The following is a 27,671-nucleotide window of genomic DNA, read 5'->3' as shown; positions in this document are numbered from 1 at the left end:
AGCTATCGCCTCTCTTTTCAGGGATCTTTATTCTGTCAACCAGTCACAGACCGCACTGCTTCTTTTACAGATTAGGAAGAAATGATTTTCTCTGAGAGGTAATTAAAGACCTCAGCGTGGAATTCAATCACACCCACAGACACACACGATTCCCTAATGTGGTAGGATGAGCAAGACAGTTCTACAATACGAGATTTAGTCAGTGAAACAGTTGCAGTATTAAAAAAAACAACGGATAAATGGGATTTAAATAAAAAGAATAAAAAAGAATGAAAAATAAACATAAGTGTAAAGAAAAGGCCTTCAAATGAAGTTATTACAGGGCTGTGTGCTCAGTGTGTAAACTTTCACCAGCACAGCACCAATATGTTCTCTTTTTAATTTCTCATGGAAGAAAATGATAATACAATTGTATTATCACGAACCCCTTCAGTATTTTTCAATGAGATATCGACAGTACCACCATTACAACGATGATAACTGAGCTCCGTCTGTGGTCACGTGACGCAACGGCACCGGTCTATGACAACATGTCAGGTTGCTAAGTTAGCTAGTGAGCTAGCTGCACTTAGCGGACCAAATGATGTGGCTAGAGAAAAATCCCGATTTGCTACGTGCCACCAACAAAACAACCACGCAGTCAGAGAGATGAATCGGCTGTGTCAGACATTGTATAGACAACCCCGGACTCGGACGAGAGGATAACGGTGAGTCAGGCCCTCTCCAGCTACCATGCTAGCTTCAGTTAACGCTAACACAGTACGGCGAGCTAACTAGCTAACGTTCGCGTCAGGGCTCGCAGCATCAGCACCAGACACAACATTTCACTGGCCAGCCTAACGCTAGCCTTTCTGCGCCAAAAGACACGTTGTGACTTCCAAACTTGACAGTACAACCACAACTAACGCGACGTCAGTGCGCTTTAACGTTCAGCTCATTAACGTTAATAAGAGAGCTGAAGTTAATGCAGCTTTGTTCGCCGACTCAAGTGTCCAGACGTTGATTTGTATCCGCCGGCACACTCTCACCGCTCGGTATCAGGTCTCACACCCGTACCGTTAGTCAGACGAGGTGATATGATATCTGTTCGGGCTTTTAAATGGCTTTAATATTGTTGTGTAATATACGTGTTGCTCTCGTGCACACACCAGCGTGCTCTCCCTCACCATCATCTGACTTCAATGAGAAGAAGTAGTCCCGTATCCAGCATGTGTAACCTCGTGCTTCTGTAATAGACCTCATGGCAGACGCTTGTCATAAGAAAAGCACGGGTGAATAACACCGTCGTTAATGTCATCAATTACACTTGTGCCATGACAAGTCAGAGCCATATTTACTATACAGTGCGTCATATTTACTGTGCCATTTGATTTGAGTGACTGAAGTCTATAAACTACTAGTGCCCTTGCGTGTTGCATTATGTAGAAGTCTTAATTGACTGCTCAATGTTGAGTGAACTGAGTGTCTTGTCTAATAGGGAATAGTGAGTGAACGACATCGTAAATTAAGACACAGCATAGAACGTCTGTTTAAAATTCCTAAAGAGCACCACATGTACAGATTAACCCATTTAAAACATGTTAATAACAACTGCTAGTCTTTGCTAGCTCGCTCTTACCATGATGGAAGTAGCTTGATTGAGCTAATTGCAGAGTTTTAATTCATCTATTTCCATTCGTTCTTTATTGTGAAGCCCAAGTATCTCCCCCGTTAGTCTAGTTGCTCATATTATATGCATTTGACAAATTAGTTGATTTATTTGGCAAATGAATGGACTATGTCTGCTTATGATGTGGTAAAAGCTTTGTTTCCATCTATTACCCAGTTGTTTCCATTTCTGTTCTTGTTATTTCCTTTTTATTTCCATAAATTCCACTTTGAATATTCCTGCCATTTCCCGGGCACAGACAGATTTAGATGAAACATGGTGTGAGGAGCGCCATATTTCTTTATCAACACACTCAGTGGAGTATGACTCTCACATCCCACTCTCGTCAGCAGCGTCCCTGAGAGACTCGGCCTTCACACCGTCTCTCTCGTGTCCGTGAGCGTATGGCTCCACCGCAAAGTGTTTCGGTTCATCTGCTCTCGATCAGCGGCCGAGTGAAAACATTTATTTGCCGTCCCTATATTAGCTCGGTGTCATATCATTGTTAATATTTGATGTGCATACGTCACACTTGTCATGAAGAACAGCCTTCTCGTTCACCAGCCTGTTATCAAGAGCTTCCTACAAACGGTGCCAGGCGGTGTCGGGCTCCGGCAGGACGGGCCGCTTCTTCTCCGGCCGTGCTGCTGGAAACGCTTCAACCGGTGTCATACTAGATCTTGGTGCCATATTAGTTTGTACCAAGAAGTGTGGATTACAGTGTAAAATAAGCCCCAAAATCAGCTGTGGGGGGGAAAGACGGGCTGTTAACTTTACACCATCAATATTCATGTGCTACAGAAGTCTTGCTCTTAACACGAGTGCACAGTGACATAAATGTGACTTGTCTCTGAAGCTGTCAAAGATGTTTTTTACGAACAAATTGTCGAACTCGACGGGTGACGTCACAATGACTACGTCCACTTCTCACATATAGTGTATGGTTTTATCCAGTGACTCTTTATCAGACAGTACCCTGGGTACTTTGGGTCTTTCTCATGAAGTATTTTAAGTCTTATACTTCAACAGTTTTTTGAAAAACAATTTTCCCAAATAAGATCCCGTGGTGGTCCACCAGAAGAGACGGGACTTTGCCTCTCTATAGTACAGTTTAAATACATGTAAACAACTTCCCCAAAATCTAGAGTCCTGCACTAATTAGCCTCCTGCTGTTTTTCTGTTCCCATCATGGTAACTACTGCTGGTGCAGTCCGACAGCTCCGGGTGTCCAGCAAAAGTCTCCACACCTAGAAAAACATGCTAATGATGGAGAGAGGAAGGAGAAAGCAAAAGGTCAGGGAATCATTTGCCCGTCGAGAAGTTACCCTGCTCAATTGTTAATGGAGCTGTGAAGGTGCCCAGTTTCACTCCTGCAGCACCAGTTCAGGCCGAGCACCGAGGCCCATCAGAGCTCCGGGTGTAACGGGAGACGCCCTCGGTTCCCGGAGTGATGCTGACACACCGGGAGACCCGTGTGTCACGACCCTGATATCAGGCTGCAAAAAATCAGATGTGCAAGTCAAGAAGTGCGGCCCTGGAGCAGCACACAATAGCAGGTGGATGTGTGTTCACTTGGATAATTGATGAGCGTGGCATCAGCCCAGGGACATAGGAGGGATTTAGCTTCACCTCGCACATGCAGTGTAAAGCGTTCTTTGTAACTCAGCACCTCCTCAGCTCCCACCGCTGCCACCAGGCCCTTCCCACCTGCCTCCCAGAGGTGCAGCCGTCAGACTGACACGTGAGCCACTGTTGCCCGGCAAAGACGACCCAGGGGAGAGAAGGGGGGGGGGGGGGGCAAAGTGGCTCAAAGTGCCCCCCCCCCCCCTTCTCTCCCCTGGGTCGTCTTTGCCGGGCAACGGCGCTCCTCGCATCTCATTTGCGTGTGCACCTTGTTAACGTTTGCGTTATCAGCACCACCCCCGAAGCTTCCGCTGGCGAGGCTGTGTACTTCGTTTCCTTTTGTTGTTGTTTTTTATCCGCCTTTGACACGCAGTGTTTATCCTCCCATTTCAGCCCCTGCCATGGCAGCCGGTGTCAGCATACTGAGCGACCTGCCTTACTCCGTCAGTGGAGCTCGCAGTGCAGAGAGCGGCACGGAGATGGAGACAGGTAGGAGAGCTCAGCAACACTAACGCAACACAAGAGCTATTTCTTTTGTAATGCAGTGCAATGGCACAGGACTGTAGACTTGAAATGGTTTCATTCAGTGAAGATAATTTGCCTTTTTTATATCATGTTGAAGAGATGAAGACGAAATTGTAATTGGGGCTGAGTGGTAATTTGCAGGCCGGCTTCAGCATCAAGACAAATGTTGTGGGTGAAACAAACAAGTGATTTATTCAATAATGTGAAGGTTTTCATGTAGCTGGACACGGAGTGTGAGATGGATAAAGTCTACTTCAGGCTTCAGATGAAGGGCACAGCACACCTATTACCCGACAAGGATTGTTTGCTGATGATGACTTTACAGGTTAAACAACACCCGTCCACTCCGTTTACATTCAACAGGAGAACACTCCAGGATCCTTTTAGTACTGATGCTGGATATTAGTCATTTGTCATGAATAAGACATCTGTCATCATGGATGTGACAGATCACGATCACATCTTTTCAATAATTCATTTCTTTCTGATGCAGTCAGAGCTTCAATTGGTTTTATAGATATCGCTCTGATATCTCTGCCACGAGGAAAAGATTGAAACCTCTCACAATTTCTCTCTTCTGGAGCAATTTCCTAATTTGACCAATCCTTAAAATTGCTGTTTTCAGTCACTATGAGGAACTTTCAACGGGCTGTGAAACCGTCTCAGTTTAATCCTGATCCTCTATATGACCTACATCAGTAAACGAGACCATCAGTGGGGAGATTGTCTATTTCTATATAGTTATTGTTAATGCTTGTCATCGGTGACACCGGGTCAGATTTGGCGCGGAATTTAGAGTAAATGGAGGACCAGCAGAAACTCCTTCAGCTCAGACTCCAGCGGGGCCTCCAGCAGAGACCAGCGGGGCGCTGACAGATCCGGCTCTGCTGCCACCTTCAACCTGCAGGCGGGAGGAGGAGACATCAGCTCCTGGCAGCAGCAGCATCTCCTCCTCCTCCTAATTATAATAATTGAAAATCAATCAACAACCAAAAAAGCCTTTAACTGTAAGATACGTAAGTGATGAGTATCAGTGATTAAAACAATTTATTAAATATATATAACAGGTGTTTCAGATTACATTACATTATATAGCACTAAATGAATTGACGTTATTGTCAAATATTGCCATATTTTTGGGGGATTTGGGAACATAATTAAGACTGGGAGTAAGCAGTGTTTCTTCCTTAGCACGCTTATGTGCTCAAATGTTCCCTTCTGATATATGAAGGTCAGGTGTTGCTCTGGTGCTGATTGTAAGACGAGATAATAAGCCAGGTGAAGAAGAGAAGGAGAAGCAGACTGGTGAATGTCTGTCATGTCATGTGATCTCTGCTGCTCAGAGTACTGTACTAAGGGGTCTGTACTAAGGGGTCAGACACACTAACAGTTTAGCGTACTAAATAGCATGCTAGGGTGGAATTTTGCCAGTCAGCTCTTTGATCAGGCGACAAACAGGCGTTTCCCATCATGCCCTTGGGTCTTGCAGCCGGTGGAAAAAAAACGCTGGGGCCGCATCGATGTCTCGAGTTCATCGTTGCTCAAATATTAATTAAATATTTTCCTAGGCCATGGAAATAACACATTTGAATTCTTCATTTAGGGGGTGTTGCCCTTTAATTGCTATTGTTTAATGGTAGCAGGCAATAGGCATGATGTTCTCCATGAAACGATCTCGGAGCTCCAGCTGGTGGATGGTTTTATGAGTAGAAGTGTTGTTGATTCAGTGCTTCACTCCTGTGTGTACAGTGCTCAATGCACGGCTCCTCTTCCTCTTTCATGAACAAGCCGCCCCTCACATCTGTGTGTGTAATCGGTGTGTGTGCAACATTCGCCCCCGTCCACCTCCCACCGACGACTTTGGAGACTGTCGTCATGGCGACGCATCAAATGCTGCTGATGAAACTGATCGGCCGCCTCTGTTTGCCGACGGGTGATTGTCGGGTGATGATTCACCACTGGCACAGAGCCGTCCAGCCGGTCACTTCTGTCAGTACAGAGACGCCGGCAGCAGTGACATGCGGCCGCACAGAGGACGGCGCTCCGTATTCGGGGAGATGGCGGGAAGCGTGAGGAGGCGTGACCGCTGGCACTCGGCCCCGGAGGTCCTGCTGAAGGTCCTGCAGCGCAGACGCAGCGCCGCCCTGGAGACGCTCTCCTCCTCCTTCCACAGAGTCATGGCGACTGTCAGAGAGAGACGTATCCACCACACTGGTTTATTTAGGGCTTTGACGATGACTTCAGCTGCAGGGAAAGCATGCACTAAGCACCGATGAGTATTGTCAAACTGTTCTTATGTTTATTTTCTTTGTTGTTGTGTCCCCCCCCAGCCAATGCCAGGGTCCCTACAGCAAAGTACACCAAGATGGGGGAGACCCTGAGGCACGTCATCCCCGGTCACATGCAGTGCTCCATGGCCTGCGGTGGGAAAGCCTGCAAATACGAGAACCCCTCTCGCTGGAGCGATGAGGAGCAAGCCGTCAAAGGACTCTACTCGTCCTGGTACGTTGGCCGGTCTTCATACTGTTGTTGTTCCTCTCAGCGCTGTGCCCGGTCGCTGTGGGTCACTGGAGTCCACATCAATAGTTACATGAAAAGCCAATACGTTCGTTCTGCCTTTTGTGTTACACTATGGTCTGATTGTTGTTTTAAATGGAAACATTGAACACGCTTTTGTTTCGGTGCATCAGTGTGTTTGCAGGGGAGACTCTACAAGCAGAACCATAGTTGTAGAGCATAGAGCACATAGAGGATAACAAGTGGAAAGAAAACATCCACAATACATCTTCAAGTGTTTACTTTACTAATTTGTGTATTTGATTTGTAGATTTCTCTTAAAATTCAAGAAAAGTTTCAATTAGATAATGCCTTATTTGCATATTTCAACAAAAAATACAAACAAATAAATGTGTATTCATGAAAGCAATCAACTGTGGAATATCTTTACCGTACTCAAAATATTTCATTTTACTAAACATATCTGTTTCTTCTAAATATTATTTTTTTTACTCTGTTTGATATTATGAGCTCTTTAGAGTTGTGTTTGACTTGATAACTACTCCATATTTCCACTTCTTTCTTTCTGATTTTTCTGATCAACACAACTCCCCCTAACTTGTCATATTCTCCACTTCCAGGATTACTGACAACTTGCTAGCTATGGCAAGGCCTTCCACTGAAATCATAGAGAAATATAATGTAATTGATCAGTTTCAAAGGTACAGTAGTCTCCTTCTTTCTCACCTCATTTGAATCTGAGCTTTACTAACATTTCGATTCACAGTGAAACGGAGGCTGCTCGCCGTCATTGCTCTGGAATGAATGTGTTGTGTTGACTCAGGTGTGCTTTGAAGACGGTCATTAACCTGCAGCGGCCTGGAGAACACGCCAGCTGTGGCAACCCGCTGGAGCAGGAGAGCGGCTTCACTTATCGGCCCGAAACCTTCATGGAGACAGGAAGTGAGCGTCCACATCCACCAACACATTCTGTAGGCAGACACACAGCACACCTGAACCAAATGCTGCTTGATTACAACAATTAACAGTTAGCAGAAAGAGCTAGCTAGCCAACAACGACCCATAAATGAACACATACACACGCATGATTCATGAACTACGAGCTAGACATAACGTTTTAGCATCTTCTCATGCTCTCACACGCTTTTGAAGCCTAGAGTTCAGCATTTTAGCCATCGGCATCTTGGATTTTGGCCGTCGCCATCTTGGTTTTTGTCGATGTACTGATTAATGTATTTTATTTCTGTGCCTAACGTAGCGAATGCTAAGCTTGTTTAGCCAGCAAGCTCACGGACAGTCTGGGAGCCTTGATCGATCAATGTGGATACAGTTAATATGTTCAAAACACATGTATATACAGCGGGATATTTGTGTGATTTAAACAGCCGCCTATGTAGATTACTCGTCACTAAACGCGACAAAAATGTCCTTGTAGCGTAAAACAAAGCGTCAGACATGCGTCTCAAAGATTCAGTGTGAGTTTAACAAGATGAAAGCGTATCTGCTCCGTGAGATGTGCCAGTGAAGGACAACAGTTTCACTGAGGATTGGGCAAAACCGCTGAGAATAGACTGGACAACAGCGTGGTAGTGACCTGTCAATCACAAGGTAGCCCCGCCCTAAAGCATACCCTGTTCTATTTGACTCTAAATGGAGCATAATGTACAAAATGAACATCATGCTGTATTGAAGAAGAGTTGAAAGTAGAGCTTGAGACCATAAACACATGTTCACAATGCAATAAATCAAGAGAGAAGTAGAGTCATTTTCTCATAGACTTCTATACCACCAGAGGAGTCGCCCCCTGGTGGCTAGTTGTAAGACTGCAATCAGGGTACTTCCATATTGGCTTCACTTTTCAGAAGCGGAGCTGAGAGTGGTTATTTCCACAGAAGGCTCACTGATGTAGTTACACTATGGGAGGAGTAAAGCTTACACATGTGTACACTAGAGAGACAAACACGTTCCAACATGTGGCTAAGATGCGTCTCAGTCACATTTCTGTCTCTCGTGAATTCTTCTCAGAGGCCGTGACTTCTGTGTTTACATTGTCGATCGCTGTCTGATTAGACGTGAATGGAAATGTACATATTAGTGAGGGCTTTACGAGCTCACTTTACTGAACATAAATCATGGTTTTGTTTCTAAATTTGTGGTGCAACCCATTTTTGATGAAGAGTAGACTGCATGGCCCCAGAATAGAGGTGGAAATCAATCTCAGTAGTGGGTATAAGATAAGGGACTACTGTTGATTCAACATGTACTTCGGACCATCAATGTTTTATGTTTTTCCACATCGGGAACGTGATGTGATCCCTAGTAACCAAGGATTACCGAGGGATCCCACTTTTGTTGTCTTTGGAGGTTGATTCCTTACTGAGAAGCTCTCCTGACATCTTTCCCCAAGAAAGATCCTCAGAGCATCAGAGCATCAGAGCATCAGACTGATCATCACGAGTCTGACCGTGCTGTAGGAATTAACTGCTGCATCAGAGGAGTACTCTTTTAATGTAAAAGACACATACTGTATGTCTTTGTGATGCACTTCCATCACTTTATCAGATAGATGTATTATCATGTGGATGCTGACCAGCTCTGAATTCCTCTGGCTTTGTGTGTCTCAGTTTATTACTACAACTTTGGGTGGAAGGATTACGGTGTGGCCTCTCTGACTACGATCCTTGACATGGTGAAAGTCATGTCATTTGCCGTCCAAGAGGGGAAAATGGCTGTCCACTGCCACGCCGGTCTTGGAAGAACAGGTGTGTAACACTGGTCAATTTGGCATATGGCTTCAAGGGCATTTGTGTTGTTGTTCAGGTTTTTATATCATTCTGTATCTTCCCAGTGGTGTTCCTTATGTATCCAAACATTCACATTTTGGTCGAAGTACGTATCTTTTAGCGGCGTAATTCTATTTTCTCAAGCCCTTTTAAAAACTGTTCCCCATGTGACCTGATGTATACGATACATCCTTAAAGTCACTGTACGACATACAGTAAATTAAGAGGTGGTCGGCACGCTCCCAGTTTGGAAAAGCAGACCGGAAGCTAAGCAATGTACCGCTGTGGACGCCACGTTAGTTGGGATCAGAAAGTCAAACAAAGTAAACCTATGGATGCAGCGGCGGACCACCAACGCCCGTGTTCTGCGAGATGAAATTACTGTTTTGGTCAAAGGAGTCCGGTGGCTTACAATACAGTGATATAATTGCTTCAGTTCTCCGACAGAAAGGTCTGTCTGACGGAAGGTAAAGCTGTGAAAATATTCTAAATATAGCTTAGGACGAGGAACTGAAGCCTAATATTGACACAGCTAATGCTAGTATTCACATTATCCGTAGCTTTATTGATTAGCTTTCTTTGGTAGCCTTCTTCCCTGTTTTTTGCTCACAGCTCAGTAGGTGTTTCTATTTAAAAACCCTGAAAAGAATGCAGATGGACCCGCCCTTTAAATCCTCATCTATTTGTTATGGAAGAATTTTACCTCACAACAAGAGAGAAGGCCAGAGCACATGTGACTGCCATGTGGCCGGCTTTGTGCCGTCGACACACACGCTGCGATAATAACGCTACCCAAACTGGTTTACAATTATAAGGAATTTAATTCCACTGATGTAAGTACATTTACAGTTATACATTGGAGTGTACACTCCTATGACATATTAAAACAATAAAACCCCATTTGCAAAAACCTCACCCGGCTCCTCCGGTGTAACACGTCTGTCGTCCGGGAGCCATCACAGAACAAGGGCGAGGAAAAAAGTCTTAAATTAAACCTCCCACATCTGTTCGAAACACCTCCTCCTCCGTTTATCCCGATTCCTATTGGCTATCCTCCAGGAGCGTATTCACTTGTCTGGCCCTGTGTTTACTATCACATTCAATGACTGTCAGTTACGTTTTAATCTCATCTATAATAATCCTTCAAAATAAAAGTTTATACTTCTGCAACTTGGCAGATGTTTCATGCTTATGTTTATCTTAATTATGCATTCTCAAAACCCTTATGATTATGACTAACTATGAATTATTAATTATGAATTATTAAACACTTTTATTATATCTACTAACTACAGTTTTTTACTCAAATTTCTTACAATTCCCCCCTAACTCACAGTTCACTGTGAGTTAGCTACTCAAATGTAGTTAGTTATGCAAATGTCCCTGGAGACCTCCCCCCTACTCAATCCAGGGAAAGGCTCCCTATCTATCTAAACCGAGGCAAAGAATTCATGCACACAGATATCATTTCAAGTATTTCTGTTCAGTTCGTTTCAAGATAGAGTGCGTTGAGAGTCACTGCCTTCCACGTCTTGGGGCTGGCAGGATCAGGATACACCCTGTAGGCTAGAGAACACATACTGAGAAGCCTTGACTGTTCTTTTACACGTGACAAAATTACATTTCTTAATCTTTACACCCTAAAATCCCTTTATAACCCAATTAAACAAAAAATTTAATCTCCAAATACTCATCCAAAACAATCCGTCTATTTTCCAAACTTCCAACATCTCACTGGATGTTTTAGAAGTCCATCTGGATGGTCAGGAACCGCTCGTGAAGTCCCTCTGGTGGCCTCATCTAGACTGTGGCCATCAGAAGCTCCAATTCGTCCTCATCCTCGTCACATAACTGGTTGCCTGGACTGGTGTCTGGCTCATCGGTGAAACAATAAACCCCTGTAGAGGTCCACGGATGCACGGGAACCCCCATCCACAGACAACTCGGAGGCTTATGATGACAGCACACAGAATAATTACGATTGCCAAAAATGTATGTTTTCACTGGCTAAGCATACTTCCCAACCAGTCGGTGAATGGATTCGTGACACCAGAGTTGTCTGCTAGCTCTTGGCTGAGTGCTGTCAGTCCCTCCAGAGCCCTGGTCACCGATCCATCAGGAGCTGTGTTATTTGGAATGAAAGTGCAGCACGCAGACCCAAACATCTGGCACACGCCACTTTTCTCTGCTAAATCATATCTAATGCCATTCTGTTCTGCAAGGTCATTAAACTAGTCTTCGCCAGCTGTGCATGCAGTCCTGATATGGCGTCACTGGTGAAGTTTACTAAACGCTGTTGGTTATAGTAAATGTAGTTGATCCAATCGACATTTTTATTAATCATCACCCTCTGAGAGAAAACAGATTCTAAATCTGCTGCTATTTGATTTCTGGCTTGAAAGTCATTAGACACCCCCCTTGGCAGTCTTATGACATCTTATGTACACTTGGTCATCAAAGGCCCCCTTCGGGCCGCCGGCATCTCTTTTGGATCTTCTGTTAGCATGTGGGCGTGGAGAGATGAGTTCTCCATAAGTTGCATCAGTGACAGGCAAGATATAGGTGACTGTTGCTACAATTTGCTTTAATTTGCAATAATACTACCTACATTGGGCCCTTAGCGGTATCTGAGACTATACAATCAAATGGACCCTCTGTAACTTTGAACAGAGGTGGGGTATTATATTCTACAGGTGGGTAATGCCAGTGCAGCCTCTGACAAGTGTGTTGGAGGGGCAAAGTGTCATCAGTAAACAGAGTTAAAATACAACTAATTCAGGACTTAGGAGTCTGAATCTTGAAGGAACTGGTGTTGCTAGGGGTCTAGATCCTAAACACACAATACAATCTGTACTACTGGCTTGAAGCCGTATATTGTACCCACCATAAATTCCCATCTGCCATTCCGGTTTCCACCCCTTACCTCATTCTCTGCGTCAGTCGTATGTCGAACCTGGTCTTTTACAGGCTTAACAATAATCCTAATGAGCCCTTGTGGGGCAGGACTATCAGTAGCCTTTCCCTGTATTACGTAAAGTCCTCAGTCAGTCAATTTAGGTAAGTCTTAAAGGATTACATCTACCCACCCCCTTTGTACACATCACAGGCATAATATGATAACAGCTTCCCATACTTTTGTGTGGCAGGCCCACACTCGTCAGTTATGATGCACACGGTTTTGGTCATCCACCCGCAGGCGTGTTCATACTTGGGACTGGAATTTACTTCACAGAAGTCGAACTGGACCGTTGATGTTGTACCTTCTTTGAACATAGGAGTGAGAGTTACATTTTCATAGGTGAGTGTCGTCAGAGAAGCCTCTCTACGTGGTCTAAGATCGGTTTGATTAGCTACTGAGGCTAAATGTCGAATCCTGATGTAGTCATGCATGTGTTCTGGTTCCTGTCTGTGGTTAATTCCACATACTAAGAGGGAAGCTACTGAAATCAGGAAGAAAGTAATTAGAGACTTCCATAACCCACTGACCCTAGAGTCTCCTAATGGACGCCCTCGCTTAAACTGTGGGGGAAAACGTCATCTTCAGTACTGTCTAAACCCCTCTTTTGAGGTGTCTTTGGCTTCAAATTTTCCTGTCTGATGTTCAATCCTGTCTCTGCGAGTGTCTTACTCGTTACCTTCGCTGCTGCACAGTGAGTGAGGTGGTGTCATGTGAGGTTGCCAATACTACCTCCCATGGACCGGTCCACCTTGGTTCACTCCACTTGCGTTTGTGGACTTTTATCCACACCAGACTGCCTGGTGACACATCAGCCTGCTTCCTTTCGTCAGCTGCTGCTTCTGCGTTTGTCACCTGAGGAAACAACACTCGGCTCATGTTAGTTAGAGCTCCCGTATATTTCTCAATTTCTAGAGTTAGCAAGTCTAGTTGTGGTTTATCATGACGTTATTAAATCTCAAAATTTGTGAGTAGCACCTTTACTGAAAACGATTCTAAATGTGGATCTACAAAAAATGTTTGACACCTTACCATATCCCCCCTTCACCTCGATATCTCTGCTGTAAGGGATCACATGGCAACCATCTATGTATCTTGCCTATACAGTGAACCCCCCCATGGTCCTGGTGACAGCATGGGCATCTGTTGATGTCTCACGGGAGGAGGTCCAGCTGGACCTGGTCGTAGGTGCTGCTGATGTTGTGGTGGGAACGGAGCATGTTGTGGTGCTGCACTGATCTGTCTTCCTCTCCTTTTATGTGGGCAATCTCTTACCCAATGACCTTCTCTCCCACATACGTAGCACACTCCTTTACTTACAAGACCCCCACGCCCCCCTTTATCGTTACCTCTCCCTCTGTTGGATGCACCACTTCTGCATCGTGGTGGGGGCTGATTGTACACCACCGTGGGGGCTGGTACTGCTAGATTTTGTTGCTGCTGGGCTTCTGCTGCTATCATCTGTTTCTTGGCCTGAACTTTTCTATTTAATTCTCTGTCGACCTCTGCTACTTGCAGTTTCAGCAGTCGCCGCTGCATTCTCTTTATATCCTCGTCTTCTTTACTTTCTGCTCGTCTTTCCTCTATCTGCTGTTGCAAATCTTTTCTAATGCGTTCTACTTCTGTTACTTCACATTTTAGTCTTCTTACCAGTGCTCCTACTTCCTTACTCTGCTTCTTTAATGTAAACATTATGCAGCCTAGGAGTATTCAAATGTGTGTATTAAATGTGCATGCTTGTCATCACCTGAATCAAAGTCAACTCACCCTCTGTGCTGTATGGCGTGTGGCCGCTGACTCCAAAACTGGGATCCGCTGCTCCACTTCCCAGGTCTGGACCCTCAGCCACGCACCTTGACTGAAACAAACACAGAACTGCCAAAAGTTCAGCAGTAAATGTTAGCATACGTCTGTAGTGTAAGAGAGGTCAACGATCTCTCAAATATGTTGCGCCGTCCGTGTCAATATTGATTCTTAGGAACTATGTAAAATAGTAAATGTACCAAAATTAGTCAATACTGGATATGTGAAGGAATCTCGAATCCAAAATTGAAGCTGGAATTCCGAAATCAAACTCAACATCTAAATCCGAATCACAATCACAATCCAGTTCCAAATCAGAATTCGAAAGGTTTAAAATTGGAAGTAAAATGAAATTAAAAAACAATGAATAATTAATCAATTAAATATTAAATTCAACTTTAAAAATCAATAACTGTGTTCAAAGATATTCAACCAGAAATACCAATGTAAGTCAAACTGTTGAACTGCACTTACACTCTGGTCTGCACAATACTGAGTCACAATTAAGTTCAAGAATTGAAGAAACACAACTGAAACCATTAATCTTTGTTAAAATGCTGAACTAAAACCAAAGTCAACGACTAAAGTTATAATGCTTAATTAAAACTAAGGTCAGGATATAAGCTCACAGCTCTTAGACAATGAATCTCTGAAAAATTCAGATTCTAAACACTTCTTTACGGTCACCTGCAGTTATTCCTTCTGTTTAATTGTTTTTAAATCTCCTTTTCTTTTGCCTTATGTTTTGATGCTTTTAATGGTTTTATGTGAAGCACTTTGAGCTGTGCTATACAAATAAACTTGCCTTGCCGTCTGCGCCGAACCGGAAGTTGTTCTGCGCCAAACCGGAAGTTGTCATGAAACCGGCTTTTTTACAGATATGCTATCCGCAATGCTAACGAAAAAACGGAGCTTCTGATAAAGCGTACGCACACACAAGTATCACCAAAATCCCACACTTTAATTCCACTCATACGCCTTCTGTCTCCTCTCTCAATCCAGCCGTTATTTTATTTTATAAGCACTTATTTTACATACATCGTACCGCAACGCCGGAGCTACACGTAGCTAGCGTTAGCTCCCCACAGCGCGGTCATGCAATATCAATCATTTTAAACGTATTTCCACGCTGCTAAAACACAGACTAGTCACACGTATTATTGGACTTATTTAGTCATCATTTTAAACGTATTTCCACGCTGCTAAAACACAGACTAGTCACACGTATTATTGTTATTATTAACCCTTAAACCTCCGGTTAACGGGCTTTAGCTCCGCCGGACCTGAGCTCACTGTTACGTATATGAAACGCGAGTTATTCACTTCCAACGCCACAAACCACTCACCCAGTCTGTCTAGTTTCACCAAAGCCCTTATTCTACGCCCTCTGAATCACCACATGATCCACTAATTATATTCACAGCCAAAGCTAGCGAGTGTGTCTTTCCTGAAGCCTGCGGCCTCAGAAGCTAACTCCCGCTAGCCTAGCTCTCTAAGCAACTTATGCGACGTGACCCGACATTCGTGGACTAAGCCCACAAAGGTTTGCACACCTAAGCCCCTCAAAGCCACAACATCTCAGTTCGCCTCGCTACATAACTGCTTTAAACTAGCTATCTGCAGGCCTAACAATACTTATGTTGGGCCGAAGGAGGCTCCCAGCATGAGCAAAGCAGTTTCGCCCGTACCACAGCTTGTTTGATTCCAATGTGGTGATTTACTTACTTACACAGCGCTGTCCGTCTTTAATTAATTCTTAGGATCCTTATACTCTTGACTAATCCCTTAAGTTCATCATACTTCAGACAGCAAATCGTACTTACCTCAGTGGAACATGGCCTCCCTCGTGGAACATGGCCACCGGCAACGTAGCGTTAGCCGTTAGCAGCGCTTAGCCAAGCAGAGATTCCCCTAAGGTTCCTAATAGCTAACTCACAGATTTCATGAAACGGCTCTGCCGACCGATATTGTGGGCCCAGGATTGTCTGCTTGACTACCGCCGCCGTCAGCACACACAGCGAGGCCGGCAAGACTGTCCCATCTGGGGTTCGCCAAATTTGTTATGGAAGAATTTTACCTCACAACAAGAGAGAAGGCCAGAGCACATGTGACTGCCATGTGGCCGGCTTTGTGCCGTCGACACACACGCTGCGATAATAACGCTACCCAAACTGGTTTACAATTATAAGGAATTTAATTCCACTGATGTAAGTACATTTACAGTTATACATTGGAGTGTACACTCCTATGACATATTAAAACAATAAAACCCCATTTGCAAAAACCTCACCCGGCTCCTCCGGTGTAACACGTCTGTCGTCCGGGAGCCATCACAGAACAAGGGCGAGGAAAAAAGTCTTAAATTAAACCTCCCACATCTGTTCGAAACACCTCCTCCTCCGTTTATCCCGATTCCTATTGGCTATCCTCCAGGAGCGTATTCACTTGTCTGGCCCTGTGTTTACTATCACATTCAATGACTGTCAGTTACGTTTTAATCTCATCTATAATAATCCTTCAAAATAAAAGTTTATACTTCTGCAACTTGGCAGATGTTTCATGCTTATGTTTATCTTAATTATGCATTCTCAAAACCCTTATGATTATGACTAACTATGAATTATTAATTATGAATTATTAAACACTTTTATTATATCTACTAACTACAGTTTTTTACTCAAATTTCTTACATATGCTTGTAAAATATCAGTCATGTATTTATTTTTTCATTATGCAGGCGTGTTGTTGGCTTGTTACTTGGTTTTCACGTCCCGGATGAGCGCCGACCAAGCCATCCTGTTTGTGCGAGCCAAGAGGCCCAACTCCATCCAGACCAGAGGCCAGCTGCTGTGCGTCAGGGAGTTCGCTCAGTTCCTGGCTCCCCTCCGAAGCGTCTTCTCCTGCGCAGAACCCAAAGCGAGTGCCGTCACCCTCTCCCAGTACCTCACCCGCCAGCGCCACCTGCTGCACGGCTACGAGGCCCGACAGATGAAGAACGTGCCAAAGGTCGTCCAGCTGGTGTGCGGGCTCCTCGTTGACATCGCGGCCGACAGACAGGTGGTGATCGACGAAGAGTGGCTGGAGATCCCCGACCTGACAGCCGAGGTGGAGAAGACCGTGTCCCAGCAGGCCCTCCAGCAGCTAGGGAAGGAGATGAGGGGGAAGGGGATTCCCGTCCCTGCTTGTTCGTCTCATCCCCTCGGCCCACCCGCTATGCAGTCCGGACCCCCTCACGATCAGCCCCTCGCTAGTGATAATGAGCTCGACCCTCTGTGGAGGAAGCAGAATGCAGGAAGCCCCCTGAAGCCCTCCCTGTCCAACAGCAGCAGGCTCAGTTACAGCGATTCCACCCTTCACAAACTTGGACAATCGCAGTTCCATTTAGGAAATCTGAAGAGCAACAAACCAATCCAATGCTTGATCAAACATTCCTTGTCTCACAGCAGCCTTACAGCTTGCACCCCGCCCAGATTTTATGACCTCTCTCCTCAGGACATCACCGCCAGCATTCAGGGCCCCGATACAAATGCAAAACAAGACATGGGATCCCCCTTATTCAAAAAGCAGCTTCGCAAAGGGCTTCAGAGTTTGCCTTTCGACCTGTCCGACCAGGGAAGAACACCTCACTGTGACGCCACGCTGCCAGCCTTAAGGAACAGGAGCAAAGCGGTGACCGGCAAGGAGAAGCCGGATGTGGGCGTGTCAGCGGGCGGAGGAGACACAGGGAATGTCAGAGAGGTTCCCTTCATCACCTTCCAGTCTGAGCTGTCCCCAGAGGGCAGACGCCTGCTGGTGGCCAAAGCTCTGGCCATGGACCTGACGGACAAGGACTTCACCTCCAAGGTCTTGATGTGGCAGGTAGTGTACCTCAGGAAATACTCTCAAATATACCATGTAGTAGGGCTGGGCGACATACAATATAAATACCGTTTGATGCATATGATCATACCAGCGTGGTCATTCTACTGTCATAAACTAATCTGAGTTCAGCTCGTAGCATATATGACATTTTAGAGGTCTTGATATTGTCTGACACTCTGAGGTGGTCTGCTATCATTTTGAAGTGGAATTGGCCGATGGAAAAGTATTCTTTATTATCAAGTTTGACGAATTATTCATTATCATTCATTTCATTTAGTATGTAATATGTATTCTTTTTTTAATTGACAGACTGACTGACTTATTAAATAATGTACTAAATGAACATCATGCTGTATTGAAGAAGACTTGAAACTGGAGATTGAGACATAAACTCATGTTTACAATGTTTACTGAGGTAATAAATCAAGAGAGAAGTAGAGTCACTTACTCATAGACTTCTATAGAACCAGAGGAGTCGCCCCCTAATGGACATTAGAGAGAATGCAGGTTTATGACAATTCCTCATTGGCTTCACTATTTAGAACCGGAGGTTGCCGCCTGATTTTAAACCTGCATTTGTTTTTTGTTTTGTGACACTTTGTTTTCAATCCTTCTCTTTGTTGTGACGTGCAGACGGAGCTGAACTCCAGAGAGGGAGCGTGGGAGAGGCTGTGCATGGAGAGAGATCCTCTGGTCCTCTCCGGCCTGATGTGGTCCTGGCTGGAGCAGCTCAAGGATCCAGTCATCAGCAGCGAGGACGTAAAAGCCCTCAGCGAGAAGAATGTCAACCCACAGAATGCCCTGGACTCGCTGGAAAAGGTAGCTGGGTTGAATATCCTCCATGGCATCACTGTGTGAAGCTCTCTGACACCGTTTAACGGCTTTGTTCCAGGCAGAAGTTTACCACAGTGTCCAGTTACACTGTACCCACTGGACTCCAGTGGGGAACCAAACTGGATCACGTCATGTGCTTGCTATGCATACAGTTCTTGCAGTCCCAAATTTCGGGCTACACGGTGACGTCCACATAGGGTCAAAAGCAGAAAGTAGGAATTGGCTTTTAGAAACACAAAATGAGTTTCCCCACTGGGGATTAATAAAGTTTTCTCATCTAATCTAATCTAAACTGCCAAGTGAACCCGCTAACAGATGCCAGGCATTTCCCAGTTCTGCTCTACCCTTTTCTCCACCACGCTAAGCTACTGATGTGCTTCTTTCTTCAATTTGAGTTACAAATTTGGACTTCAATTAAATTCTGAGTGGCATTGAAAAAGTCTGAAAAAGATTGTATAGAAGTCTATGAGAAAATGACTCTACTTCTCTCTTGATGTATTACCTCAGTAAACATTGTAAACATGAGTTTATGGTCTCAATCTCTAGTTTCAAGTCTTTTTCGAGTCCAGTCTAATCCAAGATGGCGACGGCCAAATCAACGAACTCGAGGCTTCATAACGGTAGTTATGTTAGACTCCTCCACAGTCCAAATATGGTCACTTCCATTCACTGGTTGCAAAAAGCCAAGATGGCGACAGCCAGAATGCGGAACTCAAGGCTTCAAAACAACAGTCCACAAACCGTTTGGTGACGTCACGACGACTACGTCCACTTCTTATACACAGCCAAAGGTTTGACGACAAGGCCGTCACCTGGCTTGGCATTGGACTGTCCTTGGTTCATATGATTTATGTGATACTGTTACTGCTTGTTCAATAATCTGATGGTATCATACATTCTTCCCGCTGCCAGGGCCACAGACTCACTCTGCTCAGCATCCTCGACTGTGCTGCTCATCTCCTGCCAATGCCTGAAGAGGTGGAGGCTAGTTTTCTCCACCAAACAATACGAGTGTTTACTAAGGTGAGCATCAACATTACGGTGCGTATTGATTACATTAAGATGCTTGTTTTGCACGCAGGAATGATCATTTGTTGTTCTTCTCTCTCTCCAGATGGACCCCTCCTCAGAGAAGAGCCCTCTGTACGCGATCCTCAGAGAAACCCTGACGCCCGTCCTTCATGAGCTGCGTGGCAAAGCTGTGGAGGAGAACGAAGACTCCTGATCCGGGCCTCAACGGGACCGGTCCGACGAGAGGAGAGAAGACACGGGGTTCCACTTTCACTTTTGGGCATTATTGTATTTTAAGCCTGTTCCTCACATCGGATACTGCTGAGATCTGCCAATCTTCAGTCTCTGATATTGGAAGACTGCGTAATTTAAAGGTTTCGTGTTTTTGTTTTCCTTTGGAAGCTCTTCATAGTCTCGAAGCACTGCCATCCTCTCTGTCAATGTGCCACGTACTCAGTTTTTTGTTCGTCATCTCTTCTCAGTGTAATTTATTTGTGAGGGACTAGATGTCGCTTTTATTATTAACTGTTATGTCGGTAGGAAGATGACTGAGAAACGTTCTCACGACGCTCTTTGAACGTGTGACTCGGGCTGTCAGAAAGCTGCCGGTCTTCGCCTCCTTATTTAAACCAAAATAATATTTTTACACTGTGCAGATGCTACAACGTGTCTTATTTATTCAGAGCTCCCTATTTAAGAACGCAGCGATTGGTTTCTACCACGACGAGCTGCGCGGTCGTCTTAGTCCCCGTAGAATGTAAAGTGTTTGCTGAGAGTCAAATGCAAACTGTGGCTTCTGTTGTGGCGATGCAAACTGGACGGGGCATGTTCCAATCGATTTCTATGTCCTCAATACCGCGTGCACCAAAAAACCTCTCGTACTGTTCTGTTGTTCATGCATTTGTCAAACGTCGATCTGCCTCCACTGTTGCATTTAGCACAGTGCTGCCTGCCTCAACTCCACTGGCCTCTCGCCTGTGTCATGCTGCTGTGTGTAACGTCGCCTCGCCCGTGTGTGTGTGTGTGTGTGTGTGTGTAACGAGTCGGTGGACGCCTCGAATGTCTCGTACGTGGATACAATGTAATGTAGATCTGCTGACACGTTCCGAATGTGGAACTCTGATGGTAATAATGATAATAATAATAACACTAAGGACATGAGACGTTTTACTGTGGGGAATTTTTCCGACGAGCACTATTTCTTCATTGTTACAATGGGCTACTTCTTACTGAATTAAACACAAGTTACTGCAAGCCGTGTGAAGCGTGTGAATCTTTCTACAGTGTGATCAGCTTCATTATTAGCATACAGCTCAGAGAGAAAGTGTGCCTCCTGGTGCCGCCTCAGTAGTCTAACATCAAACGCATGATGAAAGCCATGCAAAGCATTCAGTCGTTGCTGTAAAGGGGGAAAGAGTTTGGCCAGAAAAACACAGCTTAGAAATGTGAATTTTTAGTGTTTATGTTTGCCATGTATTATTTTATAACGGTCATCATCAGTAGATACAGAGTCCCCTCGTGTTCTGGGAAACCTGGAAAAGAGTTGACCGATTTCCAGTCTTTTAAAACACATGGAAAATTAGAGGGAGAAAAGTAGAATGTCCTGGAAGATCTTCTGTGGTCTTGGAAAGTTATTTCAACATTCTGCTATTGAATGAATGACTGGGCTGTTTATCAGAGCTTCCCCAAAACGGATAACGTTGCCGTCTGAAAGGGCTAAGTTATGTTCAAGATCACACTAACGTTCACATGGTCGTCTATGGAGTATTTTAGTTGTGTTGTGGAAACGCTGTGAACACACACCGCAAAGTCCCGTCATGTGGTAGCACATGGAGTGCAACTGTTGGTTGGCCAAATGAACACACAATCCTGCACACACTATGTCGAACTGAATCCTGAAGAGACACTGGCTCCAGACAACATCAGTACATAATATATTAGTCGGCTGATGTATATCAGGCCGTTTTTTCACAAGCTTTTGCATTATTGGCAAATGCAATCTTTTTTTGTCATCCCGTCCCCTGTGAAATTCATGCATTGTCAATGTGCCTCAGTGTTTTAAAATCTATTTGCTCATTTTATCGAGATTTAAGTTCTTAACCAAAAACAGAAGATTTGTATGGAAATCCAACATCCTTTTACAAACATTGTCAAAAGGAGTTGAACATATTGATATTAACTGCAGGGAATACAATAAAAATAATTAAGAAGGGGGTTTGCAATGAGATGAACTCGATTCCGTTTTGTGAAAGAAAACGAATCAAGCAGGTCACTTAGAATTTATTGCACATGGATGTACCCAGTATTGATTTATTTATCTGTGAGTCATCAATTCATTCACTGAGTTATTGCTGTAGTGTACATTACTAAACACCAGGGGGGGATAATGGGCCCCTTAAGGTCGTTGTGAGCTGCGCCAACAAACCACGAAGAAGAAGAAGAAGCAGTCAGAGGGTGTGGAGGAGCGGTCCAGACATGCCAGTCAGGTGGGTAGACTGTCGTAATTACACATTTCGAATAAATGTACCTCAGTGCCCGTGCACGTATTCTTTAAAAAGCTGTAGAGTAACCGTTGGAATGGTTTTGTTGCGGAAGAGCCAGCTGCTGTGCTGTTATCCGACGCTTTTCTGGACAACCATGCTGGAACGTGCTGCTAGCTAGCTGTTAGCTAGTCAGGGTTAGCTAGCAAGTTGTAAGGAGTGGTTAACTGACGTAACTGGCATAATGTGGTACAACGTGTTGAGCACTTTAGATGTACTCTTCATTGCCACATTTAATAGGACTTTCCTAACGGTGAAAATATCCAAATACGGTGTTGCACTTCTTAACTGCCCAGTCACGCTGGCTAGTAATTAGAAATAGCTTGCTAGCTTCCATTGCCTGTTAAAGGAGTGTCGTCCAGGTCCCCGTCTCGTGCAGAGACGTGAAGGGTTACTTAATTCCGAGTTTGCAAAATAACAGAGTAGCCCCTAATTAAAGGGAGTTTTTTTGATTTATTTTGTTATTAGTCATGGACCGCACTGTGTAATCACTGGTGTCACGAGCCTCGCCTGTCTCATTTAGCGTCAGTTAATTATTCCTCAGACTGGTTTCTGTAGTGTTTTGGCTGATTATATTGCACTAACGTCATACAAGTATAAATCCATGTCCTCGTAATGAAGTTACTCATTTCTCCAGAAACTGGTCTTAAGTCGTCAACGTATCAATGCATTAATGTTACGTACTTTACGCCGCAATTTTGATATCAGTGAATCGTCATTCTTCGAGCTAAATAGCCAAAGATGCTATAATTTCAAGTAATCAATTGAGAGGATTCGCTGCTTTCCTCTGTTGCATTGTACATTGGGTCTTTGGTTTAAGACTGTCTGTCAGACAAAACCAGACACGTAGAATCCATCTATCTTTAATGATATATGGATAAAAAAAATCCAGATTCAGACTTTTAGTCCTCAAGCGATCGCCTGCTCAGTTGAGTCCCGTGTGATCCTGACACATCTCATCGTTAATGAAATAACTAATGTTAGATGATTTAAACTGCCCCTTGTTGTTGCACCACTGCTCATTTCCCATGATAGCTTAATGAGCATAACATTATCTCTCATTCAAACTATTGTCTGATGTTAGTAGAGGCCCTGTTTAATGTCTGTTGCAGAAAACCCTGGTCTATAGTCCCAATAAAATGTACAGCTAAAACTTTAAATTAAGTTAAAAATGTTAAGTGTAAGCTACTTGTGAATTTTTTGCCACCAAGAGCATTGACATACAAAGTTAAATGAACTATTGACATTCATCCGATGTTTACGCCAGTCGTCTCCAACCGTACGTCAGTAATTGTGGACGCCCTTAAGTTCATGTTTGGTCGTCTTTGTCAGAGTCGACGTGGACAAATGAAGAAAGCGGAACGGTCCAGCCGCATGTCCGACGCGCCCGTTTCGCAGCACAATATGTGATACTGCCAGCTGCTGTCCATGGTCCTGAACTTCAGATGGACCTCCAGCGTGTTGCTTTTGGCTCAGATCATCTTGTAACTGCATCGTGTTCTCACTTTATTATTTGGAGTGAAAGTTTGTTAATCACTCCAGAGTTGAAATGCTCTGCCTTGTTCACACCTGTTGAGAAGCTTCCTCAGTTGTACTATTATTGATGTCGAGCCTGACTTCTCTTTTCTCCACACAGGTCTCAGCTGTCTGCCCGTGTCAGCAGACCTGGATTCAGCCGGTGGTTGTCCTCGACCCGAGGAGTCTCTTCATCGTTAAATCTGCCACGGCTCCGTTTGCACCGTGGGATGAGGTAGTAGGTTGTATAGTTTTAGGGTCACACCCACACTGGGAGATAACTATTCAGCCTACTGTCTTTCTCAAAGTGCCAGGTACACGTCTCAGTGGACCCTCCATGTCTTCTGAAGGCCAGCTTCCATCATGGTTCCACGGGAAAAGATGTCTCATCGCAGCTGCTCCCACAGTGTGAGGTAGTAGATTGTATAGTTAGAGGGTAGTGATTTTGCCCTGTTTGGGAGATAACTATACAATTTATTGCCTTCCCTGAGGAGTGGCATCTCTTCACTGTTATTTATAATATATGGTATTCATCTTCAGAGAGAGCCTTTGGGACCACTAGACTAGGGCTGAACGATATATTGTCACGTCAGGATGTGCAATGTCAGCAAATGAGCTCAAACACTTCACGCCTCCACTTCTGAGCTGCTTGAGACAAAAATTATTTTTTTTCATGACTGATCAAGTGTTTCCCATTAGTTACAATCCACATAGTCCCACTACAGTTTCATAAGAGAAGTATGCATTTCTACACTCCCATCGGGTGACGGTGGCTCTGACTACGAGCGTTACAGCACGCCTCGCCCCAACCAAACACTTTCCCAGGCCATGGACTCAATGCCAGGGATGGTCATGAAATTCATCCTGACAGCAATCGATAGATCAAATGCTCTGACAAAAAACAATCTGGTATGTGTGGCTGTGGCGGGACGGTAATGAGCCCGTCCAGTGTTTTCATTCATTCCGGCTGAAGAGCTACAGACACCGGGCTGATGTAGCACACTGTTGCTAGCTTCTCAACATTACCAACCCTCGCTCTAATGCTTTGTGTCATCACCATTCATATCTATGCAACCGTGTTCATGATTAAACTGCTTTCTAAAACACTATTAATCTAGCCTCTTCATTTTGCTCTGAGTGCACCAGATTGATTCATTTAACTTTGAAATGTAAGCTGAATATTCCTGTGCATATCACAATATACAGTCAGGTATTTGGACTGTGACACAATTTTTCTAATTTTGCTTCTTTACATGACTCCAGTGGATTTGAAGCTAATCAGTCAATATGTGGTTGAAGTGTCGACTTTCAGCTTTAATTTAATGGATAAAACTGAAATATCACAATAACCGTTATGGAATTCCAGCTATTTTTACACATCCCCCCACATTTTCAGAGGCTCAAAAGTAATTGGACAAACTAGCATGATTGTGGATATAATCGTTCTTTTTAATACTTTGAGGAAACTCCTTTGTGGTCAAAGATTGCCTGAAGTCTGGCTCCATCGCCAAACGCTGAGTTTCCTCCCATGAGATGCTTTGACAACTTTTACTGCAGCCTCCTTCAGCTGCTGCTGTTTGTGGGTCTTTCTGCCTTCAGTTTTATCTTAAGTGAGGTTGAGATCAGGTGACTGACTCCCCCCATTGAAGAATATTCTATTCCTTTGCCTTGAGAAGCTCTTGGGTTGTGTTCACAGTATGTTTTAGGTCGTTATCCATTTGCACTATGAGGCGCCTTCCAATCAGTTTTGTAGCATTGGGCTGAATCTGAGCAGATAGTTTCGCTCTAAACACCTGAGAATCTATCCTGATGCTTCTATCAGCTGTGACATCATCAATGAACACCAGTGACCCAGTTCCATTGGCCATACATGCCCATCCAAAGCACTGCCTCCACCATGTTGTGCAGATGCTGTGATATGTTTCAGATCATGAGCCGTTCCTTTCCTTCTCCATCATTCTGGTACAAGTTCATCTTGGTTTCATCTCTCCAAAGAATCTTGTTCCCAAACTGGTCAGTCTTTGTCAGATGTTTTCTGCTAAAGTCTAATGGAGCTTCCTGGTGCATTCCTTCTTTTTAAGAATGTACCAAACTGTTTGTCAATCCTAATGTTTCTGCTCTCTGACTGATGGTTGAAGTGTTTTTAACCTAACAATGGCCTCCTTCACACCTTTTTGTTTCACGCTGAGAGTTACATTACATGACAGTCATTTAGCAGACGCATGGTGACAGTAGTTGCACCGTGGTGTCGATAGATGGTGCTACAGTCCTTTATCTCAGTCTGAGCCATGGAAGAGGTGATGGTCTTCAAAGAGGAGAGAACCTGAGCCGGACTAGTCACAGCAACACCTCCCTTTGTTTACACTTGTCTTTGCTGCTCTGATACGTTTCATTTAGGAAGTTGGTATTTTCAGTTCTAATGACGATTAAAGTCTTTAAGTGTGTTGTGTTCGGGAGACGACCTGTACACTGTGTAACTTGAACTCATACATGTAATATTATTAACATGTGGGTCTGTTAGTGGTGGAAGGACCTCATTACTCAAGTAAAAGTGGCAATACTACAACATTTTGACTTAAGTCGAAGTACAGAATTATTATCAATAAAATGTACGGAAAGTATCAAAAGCAAAGGTACTCCTGATGTTTGATTAAATTGTTGAGTTAAATGATTTTGGATAATTCTTTTTGATCCAATAGAATGTAAGAAGCATTCTAGAGTTGCAGTCAAGCCGAAGCCAATTGTAACTATTTAGTGTTTTTTATGTAAACCAGTGCATCGTGTTTGTTTGGTATGAAAGATGTTCCTCTCAGTAAGCAGTAAGGAGCCTACAGCTGTCCGATAAATGCAGTAGAAGTATTACGTAAAACACAATGGACATATGAAAGTACAGTAGGGGAGACGGAGCTATAGCGTATCCTTCACACAGAAACAGTGAAACATCCAAATGTTTGTTTTCTTGAACTGCACTGATCTACAAAGTTAAAACACCTGAGAGTCACAAGAGCTCCATTTATCGGTGGTCAACTATCAGATACATCTCCAACTAAAGGTCCATATTCTCACGAGGGAATATTCTCTGCTTTCTTTGCTCTTCTGTGAACAGAATATCTTTGATGTGTGGACAAAACAAGACCTTTGAGGACGTCATCTTGGAAATGTGACAATTTACATTTTTCACCATTTTCTGACAGAGCAAACAGACAACAATTTAAATTATTTGCAGCTTAACCATTTGTCTGAGGGTAACATTTAAGTTGTATAGTATCGGGGGAGTGGTCTCTGGACTGATATCTTATTAAACTGCGTTGGGGTGGTATCAGGTATCGGCTACGTTTTTAAAGTCTGTGAAGAGAGATATATAAACATCACAAAGGTGCATGGGTCAATTGTGAGCAACCCTGTGATGGGGCTGGTTGCCATGCATGACTCTAATCCTAATTTAAGAAAAGCTTTGTGATTAGGGTGCCGGAGGAGGGGGGCCGATGGGCCTTTGAATCCCCCCGTACAGCCCTGTGCCAAATCACTGTGTCCTGGCACATAATGCCCATATATTGCAACGCGGTAAAAAGACATTTCACAGAGGGTGTCCGAGTGAGTTTTACTAACACCCACATTTTTCCCACATTTCCCATCATGCAGTGCTGGTCTGAGTATTGTGTTAAGGCTGCTGTTATATGTACCAAAATGCATATGTGTTTTTTTGTGTCTTAGTTTGAGATGTGTCTGTTTCGATCATTGTGCTTATTATTGTAATTGTTGTGCTCGTTTAACCATTAGTGAAGTCGCTGATATATTTATTCAGGACAGTTTATTAAAGTATGGACTGCATATTATAAGTCATAATGACACTCAGAGGTTTATGGACTGCCGTTTCGAAGGCTGGAGTTCTGTGTTTTGGCCGTCGCCATCTTGGTTTTATGCAACCAGTGACTGGAAGTGACCATATTTGGAGTGAGGAGGAGTGACGTATGCCATATATGGTGCTGCCAGCATCCTGTCAATCACAGTAGCCCCGCCCTAAAGCATACTCTGCTTTATGGTCTGTTTGACAC

General features: G+C 44.1%; 1 protein-coding gene across 2 annotated transcripts; it reads left to right on the top strand.

The window, feature by feature from the left end:
• Nucleotides 1-594: 594 nt before the first annotated feature.
• On the top strand, nt 595-20,775 carry ptpdc1a (protein tyrosine phosphatase domain containing 1a). 2 transcript variants are annotated; one of them, XM_079265537.1, is made up of 10 exons: nt 595-707; nt 3,665-3,760; nt 6,127-6,298; nt 6,934-7,014; nt 7,137-7,255; nt 8,938-9,075; nt 16,593-17,713; nt 18,350-18,535; nt 19,463-19,573; nt 19,665-20,775. In XM_079265537.1, exons 2-10 carry the CDS (start codon nt 3,673-3,675, stop codon nt 19,773-19,775), a joined length of 2,127 nt encoding a protein of 708 aa, XP_079121663.1. In that variant the 5' UTR covers nt 595-707; nt 3,665-3,672; the 3' UTR covers nt 19,776-20,775. The 2 variants fall into 2 exon arrangements, with proteins under 2 accessions (XP_079121663.1, XP_079121664.1); XM_079265538.1 differs by lacking the exon at nt 8,938-9,075.
• Nucleotides 20,776-27,671: the final 6,896 nt, after the last annotated feature.

Source organism: Melanostigma gelatinosum (assembly GCF_949748355.1).
Source record: "Melanostigma gelatinosum genome assembly, chromosome: 3".
Lineage (NCBI taxonomy): Eukaryota > Metazoa > Chordata > Actinopteri > Perciformes > Zoarcidae > Melanostigma > Melanostigma gelatinosum.
Note: the sequence above shows the minus strand (reverse complement) of the source record. Positions and strands in the feature narration are given on the sequence as shown.